This window comes from Delphinapterus leucas, chromosome 17 (genome assembly GCF_059928025.1).
Source record: "Delphinapterus leucas isolate spDelLeu-1000000601 "Yukka" chromosome 17, BTC_Dleu_Yukka2, whole genome shotgun sequence".
Taxonomy (NCBI): domain Eukaryota; kingdom Metazoa; phylum Chordata; class Mammalia; order Artiodactyla; family Monodontidae; genus Delphinapterus; species Delphinapterus leucas.
The window spans coordinates 84,712,283-84,725,983 of NC_143145.1; the positions used below are offsets into that span (position 1 = coordinate 84,712,283).

The 13,701-nt window shown below is 42.6% G+C and overlaps 1 protein-coding gene across 3 annotated transcripts in view; it reads right to left on the bottom strand.

Moving 5' to 3' along the window:
• Positions 1-13,701, bottom strand: part of SNTG1 (syntrophin gamma 1) — a 460,796-nt gene that overhangs the window by 390,077 nt on the left and 57,018 nt on the right. Inside the window, exon 2 of one of the 3 annotated variants that reach the window (XM_089899181.1) lies at positions 2,058-2,212. The exons of the other annotated variants lie outside the window; for them this stretch is intronic. Coding sequence (XP_089755307.1) covers positions 2,058-2,069 — 12 coding nt within the window. The 5' untranslated portion in view covers positions 2,070-2,212. The remainder of the gene's footprint in view (positions 1-2,057; positions 2,213-13,701) is intronic. 3 annotated transcript variants of the gene reach the window in all.

A 13,701-nucleotide genomic window follows, 5' to 3' on the forward strand; every position in this document is an offset into this window, starting at 1 on the left:
CATTGGTCAGGCAGGAGACAAACACTGAGTAACCAAAGTGAGTCTACAGAAGGACACTCCTGCCAACTGGGTGTTGGCTGAGAAGTGTCTGGGGGTGTCATCTGCTGACATAACGGGGTGTCTCCTGAGTCATCAGCACTGTCTTCATCGCCCGTCCCCTGGGTTGTACCTAAACTCACTTGCATTCTAGCCTCACCACCCACCATCTTACCCTTGCCTTTTTCTTAGCAGTGAGGTCTTGACAGTCAGGAGCAAAGTTTTTAATGGAGTCTGACGGCCAAAGGGAAGCAAACTACCATCTGTGCCGTCGGAACGCTGAACAGAAGGAGATATTAAAATTGCAGGGGACACTCATAAAGCTGACACATTTAAGCCAATCATTTTTTTCGTTATTACAGCCAAATGTTAAGAGGAGAAATGGAAGGAAATAAATATTGGAATATATAAACAATCGCAGAAAGTAACTAGAATTAATGTGCAGTCACTTCAATGTCTCCTGCTCGATCTCTAACAAAGTCTGCTGATTTTTTCTTAAGTTTAGTGTCTGTTTGCTTCAGAAACTTAGGTAAACAAAAAGAGAGAGAGAAAGAGAGCTTAAATAACCAAGAATCAGGCTGCAGGATGGAAATGAGAAAAATTAAGAGACTGGTAAGCCTACAACTAATTCCCCAGTAATTAAAAATGCAATAATACTTCCTTGTAAAACTAAAATACTGGTCTGGAAAAAGTAGCTATAAATAAGATCATGTATCACAACCCTTTTTTTGATAATTATAGCTTTATAAAAATTAATCTGAGGACATTACTTAAAGAAATACCAGTCACTATGTTTGTGTCTTTAGAACTCTCCCTCGTACGATTTATCTCTGACTTAGAGGAAGACTTTGATGTCAGGCTGATGTATATATATTTATACATATATTTACCTTTGATACAAAATTGGAGGAACAGCAAATTCATTGATGGAAATATTACCCAAATCCACATGAACTGGCATGAGGCGAACATATTAGGGAAGCATTTATCCCTATTATTAGGGATAATAGTAAGTGGGTCCCTGGGCCCCTAAACCCTAAAGCCCAGGAGGCCTGGGAGCAGGAGGGACAGGGTCCCACATGGGAGAATGGTCAGTGGGAGGTGGCAGGCTGCCATCCTCACTGTGTCCTCACCGTGCTGTGGCCGCAAGGGCTAATGTGAGTCTGGGCTGCACAAAGACAAGTGCTGGCCTAGAACAGGAGACTTGGAAGGACCCCCTGAACAGCACACACCTGGGTTCCTCCAGCCCAGAGGCGAGGCACTCACCCTGGATGGTCTATTTGCAGGGTGCGCAGAGACTACAGATAAACGCAGGAGGACGGGGTGGAAGGGAGGGTCTGTGTTTTCAACCTGGAGAGGAGAAAGCAAGGGGGCCAGCTGGTGGGAACTGTCAAACGCCGCAGGTCCAGCACATGGGAAGATGAGGGGTCGCTTCTGTCTGAATCCGCAGGAGAGAGTGAGGCAGAGATGGGGGTTCAGGACAGGAAGGGGAAGCTCCCGTGTTCCGGGTCACAGTAAAGCCAAGCGCAGCGGGCTCTCAGCTGCTAGTCAGGTTGGGATGGGCACCATATATCACAGTGGTTCAAATGTCAGAGGAAGGTTTGAGGTGGGTGACCACAGAATCCTTTTCATCCCTAAATCTGATCATTCTTTTACCAGTTCTAAAGGGAGATTATTACTATCACAATGACTATATCCCATGCTTACTGCCATTTCATGTGGATTTACCCATTCTCATCAAAACAACTCCCAGATAAGGGATCTTAGGTTTAGCAGGTGGCCCAACATTAGTAACATGATAGAATAATTATAGAACTTTTTCAAGGACAACCAGCCAGTAAAGGGTGATCCAGAAGACAAATCCTGGAAATCTGGCTTTAAAACTCATGCTCCATAGGCTCTTTTAAGACATACAGTGGGTATTGAGAACAACAGAATAAATGTAATTCACAATAACAGAAACAATAAGAAGCACTGACATTCTAACTATTCATCTCTTGTATTGTCATTACTAAACTTACTATTAAGTCCATTCTGAGGGTTATGAATCTTGAGGGAAACAGACAGGAACTCCTATCCTAGGGTCCTGGTCCAGCGGCTGGCAGGCAGGCCATCCCAGAGAGCTGGTCAAAAATGCAGGATCTCAGGCCTCGCCTCAGACCTTCTGAATGTGGATCTGCATTTAACAAAGTTCCAGGATGATTCATGGGAAGTAAAGTTTGGGAAGCACCGGTTTATTATTCACTTATCAAAGCCTTATACACACGCTTTGTTAAAATAGTAACTCTGAAACTATCTGTAGTTTAACAAAACATCTGAGTAACATGTGGACATACACACAGCACTGATGATTTCTTAAACTTAGAAAATAAATGTGCTGGCTGTGCAATCCAGTCGACACACAGTCTTAATTAGAAGAGGAATCAGGACCACCTAATGCTGAAAAGCCGGTTAGGAAACAGTTGTGTGTCTACTGTTTAAATGAAGCCGTAAGTACCAGCAAACAGATGAACTTGTATAACTGAAATTTACATAGCTATCCACTTCTCAAAACTCCAGGTTATATAATCTTAACTCTTTTATTCTTACATAACTTCTTGTATATTTCATAAGTGTGTAGTCCCAGAAGAGTCCGTCTGCTAGCGGACAATACCTATTGTTAGAACACAATTTTAGGCAAAAATAAGATGATATAATACATTTGAGGAAATGAAAACAAGTTCTTCTAAACTTATAGAGAATGTCTGCTATGACTGAAGAAAAGGAGCTTGGTTTTTAGTGTGTTAAATTCACTTAATAAATAATCAGCTATGCCACCCATTCATCCTGCGGGTGTTATCACCTGGTGACGGACTAGGCTCAGTTCTGGGAGCTGGGATTCCTTAACGGTGAGACGTTCCCCTTGTTTAAAGGGAACTCCTAGGCTAGTGGGAAGATGGACGAGGAAACACGCTGGTGGGGTATGTGTGGTGACAGCTGAGATAATTCTGAGTATAACTCATCCAAGACTATGGAGGAGCCCTGGAGAAAATGAAATCTAGAACAGAGTTTATTGAATGAGTAAGCATGAACCCAACGAGAATCAGGGTGGGAAGGAGACTTTTCAAGCCAAGGAAAGAAGGTGCCCAGAGTCAAGAGCGGCACTGAGCATAGCACACTAAATGAACCAAAGAGACTGTGCAAAACTGCACAGAGTAAGCGAAATGTTCCTTTTCCCATCAATACAATGGTGTTTATCTGCCTTGCAGCCTTTTTTGAATGTTTGAGATTACCTATGTGAAAGCATGCCTATGAAAGATGACACATTTAATTCATATTATTGCACTTTCATATGTAGCAAGTGTAATTATTTTTAATTCATATCACTACACATTTCACACTGTTTTCATTCACATTACCCCATCCTGAATGGATTTGTTGTGAGGAGAAAGGTAAGCACAAAGAGACCAAATTTTATAAATGTTGCGATGTTAATTCTTTATGACCTACCTCTTCCCGTGCCTTTTTCTCACTAGATATGATATAAACCCCGAACTGGTCTTTGCCAACATGTCCTTTAGTTTGATCATGGCAGGTGCAGGCTGTGCTTGGACATCTGTCCTAAGGATTCACCCAGATCTTTTTCTAAGGAGCTCAATGTGGCCCTCCTTGCTGTCGGGTTAGCATTTCTAGTCTAGTACAGAAATGTCCTTTTATTTCACTGTGCCTTAAATGGGTTTATTTAGAACCTATTTAGACTGTGTATGTGGGATAGTGATCCATGAAGACTTGTGATACTGGCAGAAGCCACAAGTGGTTTCCTTTTCCTGAATTTTTTTTTTTTTTTTTTTTTTGGCGTTACGTGGGCTTCTCACTGCTGTGGCCTCTCCCGTTGCGGAGCACAGGCTCCAGATGTGCAGGCTCAGAGGCCATGGCTCACGGGCCCAGCCACTCCGCGGCATGTGGGATCTTCCCAGACCGGGGCACGAACCCGTGTCCCCTGCATCGGCAGGCGGACTCTCAACCACTGTGCCACCAGGGAAGCCAAGCCCTCTTTGCCTGAATTTTGTAGTCCCAACCGACAAATGACTCAAAGTTTAATTGAGCTCAACACAAGAGGACATACTAGGATTTTTCCTGGTGATGCAGTTTTCATTTTTATACCAAGGAGGTGAGAATTTTGACAACTCCCAAAATACTTGACTTGTATCTTTCTGAAATTTTCACATTTTTATGCATGTGCCACCTCTAGACTATGTGGGTCCAAACCTACACATCCTGAAAATAGGAAAAGACCAGGAAAGTGAAGAGGTAAGTGGCTTCATCTCACAAATGAGATGACATCTCGAAGAGAAGGTTGAGAAAAGAATAAACGGAGGCCATGGGGGAGGACTGTTGGTGGAAAACTGGTCCTGGGTTGGCAAGAGGACAGAGAAAGAGCAATTTGGCTTATTTATTCAACAAGAACATCAACTCTGTTCAAGCAGCTGAATTTCCAAGACGAAACTCTGCAGAAAGCCCAGTGCCCCTTAGAGGGGTCAACAAGGCTTCCCCGAGAGAGGCCCCAGTTAAGACTTTTGGTGAGCTGAGTGCTAAGAAAGGAGCCGGCCAGGAGGAAATCCCAAATCGGCAAAGTAGGGGGAAAAAAAGAATTACTTCTAGTAGCAACTCTGTGTGGACATCACAGAGCCAGAAGGCAGACCTGGAGTGGAGGTGGTTCTACACCAGGAAGCCCCATCTCAATCTACATCTTGGTCATCTAAGGCTTACAAAGGTGACTTTCAGAAGATGACACTAATTTCTAAAACATTAGACTCTCCAGGGTGGAATAAAACCCCAGGCTGAGGGCGGAGGCTCACCCCACATGAGAGCTGAGATTCCTCTGCTCAAAGTCTACCCCATCGAAGTAACCCATGCTTTTCCTGCTATAGCAATTTCAAACAGAGGAGTTGCCCTTGCTTTAAAAATGCTGGCATTATTAGCCTTGTATCTTGATCTCTCAAACAGTAAAAGAGCACTTCCAGGAGCTTAGACACCCTAATTTGTTTTCCAAGTAGACTAGGTAGCAAGTCTAAGACAAGCTGCAGCCACACTGCCTCATCTCTTCCTCTTCTAAGGAAGTGGACAAGGGAGCGTGGGTTTTATTTTATCCTTTTGCCTGTTTTGATGCTTCCTTCTAAAGCTTTGTAAGCATTCTGGCAACAAGTTTGATGGTCCAGTTGCTGCAGTTATCTGGACTGAGAAGGAAAAACTCTCGAATTTCTTCCAAAATCCAGATCCTTAGGGAAACTTGTGCCTCATTGCTAAGATTATTATGCTTTTTTAACAGTCAGAAGAAAATCTTTCATCCTTGCCACTCTCTTTTTCCTTGAGCTATGACTTCTACCACCAAAGAATGCAATTAATTATCTTTTACCATAATCAGAAGAGTGATTGCTGAAAGTTTGTTCTTCTCTCTTACTGTTCACCCTTTCCCTTTTATGACCCTTAACAAACCAATTCAAGAGATTATAGAGCACCTTCTCTATTCCAAATAATGTGAGGGAGATTGGGTGTATATCAACTATGAGTATTGAGAAAAATAAATTACTTTTACCTAGCAGTGTGCAAGAGAGTTGGCAAAGAAATTTCATCTGAAACATCTTATTTTGTTGTCTAAAACAAACCCGCGACTTAAGCAGATGCAAGAGTGTGATATTCTAAGAAATACATGTTTGGTCTTCTTCCCCATTTCTGACACAAAGCTCCTGAAACCCTTGGAGTTTCCTAAGTGTTGAGAGTGTTATGTTTATGAGGTGACTTTTGACAGCACCTAAGGACGCGGGCTGGATGCCAAAGGAGCCAACCTAGTGACTAGAGGGTGGGAACTTTTAGTCCCAACCCCTGACCTCTGGGGAGGGGAGAAGGGCTGAAGGTGTGTTCAATCGCCGATGACCAATGACTTTAAGCAACCGTGTGTCTGTAATGAAGCCTCCACAAACCTCAAAATGGGAGGGTCAGAGAAATTTGGGGGTGGAAACACATGGAAGTGCTGGGAGAGTGGCACCCCTGGAGAGGGTGTGGAACCTCCCTGCCCCTTCCCAATACCTGGCCTGTGCATCTCTTCATTTTGGCTGTTCCTGAGCTACATCCTTTTATAATAAACCAGTAATCTAGTAAGCAAAATGTTTCCTTAGTTCTGCAAGCTGCTGTAACAAATTAGGCCCCAAATACCAGGCAAATAAATTCTGACCACATCCTTTAACCAGCGGTTGGTATCTGGGCTTTCTAGCAGGTGAATAATATGAAAAATGCAGTATTAAAAGATCAATCAAATACCGACTTCTGCTTCCTGAATGCAAAGCACAACTGAAAACTAGACATTATCTAAAAAATAAACATGAGAAGACACTTCAAGTTGGAGTGAAGGAGGTAGACCTACTGGAGACTGGAGAACAACTGAAATCCTGGTCCCAAAGGAATGCATCACCTGGAACTACTTGTGGGTATAGACCAAATAAATCTCCAAGAAAAACTTGCTCTCTCTAGCCACAGAACCACACAAGAAGCAGCCTAAGAAGACAGAAAACCTTTCGACCTTTGCCAACTGTACTCTAGCCAAACACCCCAGGGAGAAAACCAACCAACCCACCTGTGGCCCCACCCTTACTCATGCCAGTTCACACTTACTTTCCACTGACACCACCCTGGTGGTGTCCCTCACTACAGCCCGCAAAGGACGGGAGTTATCAACTCCCTTTAACCTGACTGACTAGCTAGCCAGACAAGCCTATTACAGTTAGAGCAGAAAAAGTCCATTAGATACATACCAAGTAGTCCAAGACAATGTAGAATTCAGACAGCAAGATTTTCCAGAGCAAGAAGCCTAACATACATATAGAATCATTACCCTCTCTGTACATGCCCAAACACATCTTTAAAAAAAACTTACAAATAGAGCAAAATCATTACTGATGATATAAATGGATTGAAAAATAGTCTAAAAACTGGACTTGGTAACGTACAATACCATTTTTGTATCAGAAGCAAAATGCATATAGATGGAAAATAGCATACCAGTGACGAAAGAAAATTTTTACAAATAAATATTTGACCTTTTTTTTATTGCAGTAGGGAACAACTTTAGATAATTTATGTTCTTCTGAAACTCATTCATATTCTACTCTATATATACAGCAGCCCAAAAGGTTGAGGAAATCTGGGCCAGAGACCTAAATACAGAGCTCTGGGAGGATTTCTGGCTGGATGAAGCTCATTTACCTAACCACTGGTCTAGCATCTTATCCATGTGAAGACGTTGTGTGCCTCACTGCCACCAGTGGGGTGCTCTCTGCACCACATGGAACAATGGAAGGGGGAAGCTGCAGCGTACTGATTAGGAAGTCACTTCCTATAGCAAGAGCGAAGTGAAAGAATACGTTCAGAGTGGTTCTAATGTTTTTAGCATGATGAGATTTCCACATATTTTTCCAAAAACGAAAATTTTTATAAAAATATGGGATTTCCCTCAATGTCTGAAATCATGAAGTGGAGTCAAAAGGCTTTAAAAAAAATACCCTTGAGGACACAGGGAGGGGGAAGCATAAGCTGAGACGAAGTGAGAAAGTGGCATGGACATATATACACTACCAAATGTAAAACAGATAGCTGGTGAGAAGCAGCCACATAGCACAGGGAGGTCAGCTCGGTTCCTTGTGACCACCTAGAGAGGTGGGATAGGGAGGGTGGGAGGGAGACGCAAGAGGGAGAAGACACGAGGATATATGTATATGTATCGCTGATTCACTTTGTTATACAGCAGCAACTAACACACCATTGTAACGCAATTATACTCCAATAAAGATGTTAAAAAAAAAATACCAACGTTGCTTTTTCTGATTGCAAAAGTTACCACAGCCATCTCTTTTCCCACCGACCTTCCTTAAATGTTTTCATTTAACAGTTATTCTCTTTGATTTATTATATGTCTCAGAGTATCATCATTAAAAAGGAAATACATTTCGTATACTCGATATCACATCATCTCATAGAATGAAACATCTCACCTTCCATTAATTTCTGGAAGGACAAATTTATCACTGTAAACTAATTAATAGTTTGACATACACGGTTGAATGTACAGTAAGGCAAGTACAGAAAAAAAGATGCCTAGTAATTAGACTTTTGGATAAATTAGGATTAAGATTACTGATAAAATAGCCTAATATAGATGACTGAAATTAATGAACAAACCTTTTTTTAATTTGAAGTAGTATTCTACTTTGTAAGCAGAAAAGCCCCAGAGTGAATGTACTTTTGTATTTAAAAACTCTCATCCAAAACATGTCTTTTCTCAGTTTTCCATATCATCCAAAGCAGTTGCTGTAAAACAATATAACAGAGACCTAATGTGTAAGAGATTACCACTCAATAGAGACAGCTGGGTTACTAAAGTAACAGCACAGTGTCAGCTTCTGGAGGGAAAACAAGGTGGGGGGTAGTGAAGTATGACTGAAAGGAGTAAGTTACTTCTGTGTGTTTAACAGTAAGCGTCCCTAAAAGACATCCAGGATTCAGGCTTCTGCATGTCTCCTTTAGGAAGTGTTTAATGCCGTCTTGCTTTGGTATCACATACTCATTTTCCTAGATCTGGATTCGGTTTGTCTAGAACAGTAGTTCTCAAACCTTACTGTACAACAAAATCACCTGGAGAGTTCATGGAAAGGCAGATCGCTGGGCTGTACTGTCAGAGATTCTGATTCAGTAGCTCTAGGGTGGAGGCAAAATTTGAATTTCTATCAAGTCCCCAGGTGGTGCTGATGGAGTTGGTCCAGGCATCACACATAGAGAACATATGGGGTAAAACACGAGAATATCCACTGTATAAACTATATCCAATCTGACAAAAGACACAACCTAAATATAGAACAAGCTCAGAATTAAAGTACATTCCCTGGCCAGCCACATAAACACATGCCAGTACTTAATATAACTCAGAGATGTCCTAGTTGAGCCTGGAGGAGGCCTGGAGCCTGAGAGCCTGTGGTCTCAAACGAGGCCGGCCCAGGTGGTTAGGAAAGAGCAGGCTTAGATACCACTGGAGTCCCCTGTTAATCTCAGTGATTATGTGGGTTTCATGGAAATTCATGGTTAAAAAGATCCTACTGCTATTTTTCTTGCCACTCGTTCTTTTAGTTTAGGAAAGACTGATTCACTGAATACATTGGACGTGAGTGACACTGCATTTCCTTTGCCCTGAGGCCCAGGAATCTTTTGAGAAAGACCTGGGAGATGCTGGGAAGGGCTGGGAGATGCTCATCATGCTAAAAAGGAAGCTGCCAGAGAAGTTCTGTGGTCAAAATACTGGGGAGATCTCTAGAGCCTGTTAAAATTCCATGCATGGAATCAAATTTTCTGAAAGCCACATTTGCACACGTGAATGGCGTTTTGTGACAAGCACAAAATGAACTGTGCTCTTTGCCCTCGCAGCCTCATACTGGTAGCCTAAGGTGTCCGTATTTGGAAAACGATCATCAGCAAAACAGTGCCATCTTAAGTGCGGCTTGACTTCCTGAAATTTATAAATCTGCTATTCTTGATGAGGATTTTAAAAACTGTTCCTTCCCTTCCCTCTTACCTGTTCTAACGCACAGCTATGTTTCCCCAAACTCAGAGCATCTAACCGTAGTAGGCTCCTGGAGGGAGCGATGAAGTCTAAGTCGTGGGATGCTGGCTCATCTCAGTCCTAACTGTTAACACCACCACTGTCACCTCTGAGATTCACTGTCCCTGTCCCATATCATCCACCTGTCCATCTCCACAGGCTCCTTCCTGATGGGTGGCAAACAAGTTTAACTCTTCCCAAGCCTACAAAAGACTGTCGCTTCACTATCCATCTACTTCAACCACATTGATCCTTCCATTAATGGCCTCTTAGACTGCTGTTGAGATACTCCTACCATATATTTTCAGAAAACATTAAGTAATTGAGTTTTTGTCTTTGTTTTGTATGTCTTTGTTTTTCTGCACTGATCCCATTGATTATCTACTTACCTACCATTAAGACAATCCTAACCTGGAGATCAACATGTGTGTTGTGTGAGAATGACTGAAAGGTTAAGATCTACCCCCCACGCTCCACCATCTCCCTCTACTTCACCAGGAACGGTGCACTTCAGATTTTGCCCCATGGGAACATGGCTGGCATGGACACTGTTTCTGAACTCTATGTATTCTCTGGCATCATAGCTCTTCCCAAACACACAGACAGTAAGTAGTGAAAAACACCTCTCCTCTCACACGTCCAGGAAGGCTAGAAGGCTAGAGGTAATCCATTCCACCTAATTAAAGCCAGTTCCACCCAATTTAATTTGATATATAAGACACTGGCCAAGTTGCAGGCCTCTGTAGAGGAGACCCATCAGTGTCAGAGTGGACCTGCAGCTCTCATGGGTTTGTCTAATAATCTGCCTTGTTTTAGTCCCTGTGGCTTGCCAGAATTTGATGACAATCCCTTTGTCCCACACTTCAAGACTGTTGGCGTGACTTCCTATGGCAGTACTGGACTCCAGCCTAGCTGCCCTGGGAAAGCTGGTCCTGGGCCTTCCTCCACCACAACTCAAGACATAATTGGGTGTTTTACCACCTGAAACGCAAGCACATTCCACAAATTTCTATTAGTGTTATCTAATCTATCTGCATAGCAAGCTCAGGGGTTGTTATGATCTCCGTCACTGGGTTTACTCCCCATTAGTGAGTCCCTACAGACTCTGAATCTTGTTAAACATGATACACAAGGAAGTGATGGTGCTTGGTCCCTGGTCTGACCCCACTTGTGTTCTTTATATTAAGATGCACCCTGCCATTTCCTGTGAATTTCTGCATTACTCTTTTGTTCGTTAGAATGGAGTTCCTTTAAAGTAACTCTGCTATATTCCTCTTGTAACCCAGCACACATGTAGTGTCCGGCACACAGAAGGTGCTTGCTGAGGATTACTGATGGTCATGGAGCCATGTGGCTCACCAGCACCACGGCTAAGGATTGACTCTCCAGGCCTGTGTAGTTTCCGGAGTCCCGACACTAATGTACCTATATAAAATGTCATTTATTTTCATTAACTCCATGGGAAAAATAAATGTATCCAATTAAACGTTCCCATCTAAGAAGGACTTGAAAAAATGGGTCATTGACCACACACATGATATTAGTGGAAGAGATTAAGACAAGTCTAGAATCTGGAAAGGATAAGTAGACTGCACCTGTTTTGAGAAAGGAGTGGCAAAAAAAAAAGGGATAGAGATGACAGGATTCAAATACAGGTGGTGAGAAATGGTGGCAACATAGACAGAATCAAGGAAGCCAGTCGGAAGAGCATTATCAGATTGGAAGATTTTAGACAGAATTTATAGTCCTTCCCATGGAAAACAACTCTGGAATCATGTGGATTTATCAGAGCCAGCTTTTCAAGTAGGCTTAGCTCTAATGGAGGTTCATACAAGCTTCTGTAGTTCTCAGGGTTTTGTGGGCACAGGTAATACCTGGATCTGTAGTGAAGATGCAGCCGCCTCCATCCCCACCAGAGACATTCTATGGGGAAGGGTGGCCGTTCATCACATCCATCACTAAAAGGCATTCTGGGTGATTCTGAGTTAGCAGGACTTAGGCCACAATTTGAGAAACTTTGGATTTTGCTGTATCTAAGATTTTTATCCATTTATAATAGAGTTTATCCCCATAAAATATTTTATCCCTACCAAATAGAGATTTTCCTCATAATATTTCTTAGAATTTACAAAAGTCAATTCTTTATGCTCTACATAAAGAAGAAAGTCAAAATCCCAAGTGCCTTGACTATTCCAGTTATAATCAGAGAAAGGAGAGAGTTTGGAGCCCCTCCCAATCACAGCTTATCACAGTACAAATCATCAATCTATACAGGGATACAGATGTTTTCACCATCTGCATTCCAATAAAAAAAATCCCTTCATAAAACGATATGTGCATCAGGGATTCCCTGGTTGCACAGTGGTTAAGAATCCGCCTGCCAATGCAAGGGACACAGGTTCAATCCCTGGTCCGGGAAGATCTCACAAGCCACGGAGCTACTCAGCCCGTGTGCCACAACTACTGAGCCTACGCTCTAGAGCCCATGAGCCACAAATACTAAAGCCCACATGCCTAGAGCCCGTGCTCCGCAACAAGAGGAGCCACCGCAATGAGAAGCCCGTGCACCACAAAGAGTAGCCCCCGCTCACCGCAACTAGAGAAAGCCCACGCGCAGCAACGAAGACCCAACACAGCCAAAAACAAAAAGATATGTGCATCAAAAAACAAAACCAAACCTCCATACAGATTCATGGTGTGCCCAAATAAATGTGACAATTATTACCAGAAGAAAATATTTTACAGAAAAATATATTTCAAAGGGCATATACTTGAAAGTTGATCACATTGTACTTAGTAAAGTTATTATCCAAAGTAACTAATAAACTCGACACAGCTTTGCTTGCATTCCACCCGAGGATTTAAAAGTGAAAGGAAGAGCAAGCTGGCAGCTGTGTAGGAAGGCTTGCTTCTGCATAAGAGGAGCTGGTGTAAATATGTCACAAGCCACCTAAGAAAGAGGACATGTTCTATTCACTCTACATTGCAGGAACTTCACCTTTTCTAATGAAATGAAAAACAAGGAGAAGAAGACAGAGGAGGAGGAGAATAGCTGTCCATCAGAGCAAATATTTCCTTCCGGATTTCAGATTGGTCAAGAGCAGGAAGACAGAACCATCCTCAGGCTGTTTGACACCAAGAAGACGAGGAAGCCCACGTGAGTGAGGGGTGCACTGGCACCGAGGCTGGACTGCTTGCTGATCCTTTGTGCAGACAGTGGATCCTGCTGCCACGCTGCCATCTGGTTTATTCTCTCACTTACATCGTTTTCATAACATCTCAATGTGACAGGTGGGGCGAAATAGCATCCATGTTTGGAGGCACCTTTCTCTCTCCTGTAATACATGGCGCCCCTGTGTGGGTCCCACAGTGGGACCTCAGCCTGGATAAAAGCCAGCCAAGTATCTGTCTGTACAGTTGTATCCAAGCTCCCAGGCTTACAGTCACTTCCTCACTATGATGTTGCTCTCTGCTCTTAAAGTATCCTTGAGTATTTGGGGAGTTATTTTGTTCATTTGTTTATGCTCTTACTAAATGTATGAGCCACATTCTTATCAGGACTCTTCTCTGAGCGAAGAAGTTCATAAAGTGTAGTGGATGGACCCATGGATGGAAGGATGAATGAATGGATGCATACATGGATGATGAAGGGATGAATGAACGGCACAGATAAATCTTTCCCAGATATAGAAAGCGAGTGAAACAGATTTTGCTGAAAATAAGTAGAAAGTGTAAAAAGAGTTCTCTGGATGTCACTCAACAAGGAGACTGTTCTTCCTCCCTCTTAATACATCTTACCTCTGCACACTCATTTGTGACCCACGAGCACTGTCTCTGAAGACTGGATATCTTATCAAGCAAGAGAACTTACATAATTGTCCTCAAATCTATCAGAAAGACAATGGAAACGTTTCCTCCAGCTTTATTGAGCCGTATTTCACATGCCATAAAATTTACTCATGTACAGTATTCACTCCAGCCTTTTTAGTGTATTCACGGGGTTGTGCAACCATCACCACAAACTAATTTTAGAACTTTTCAGC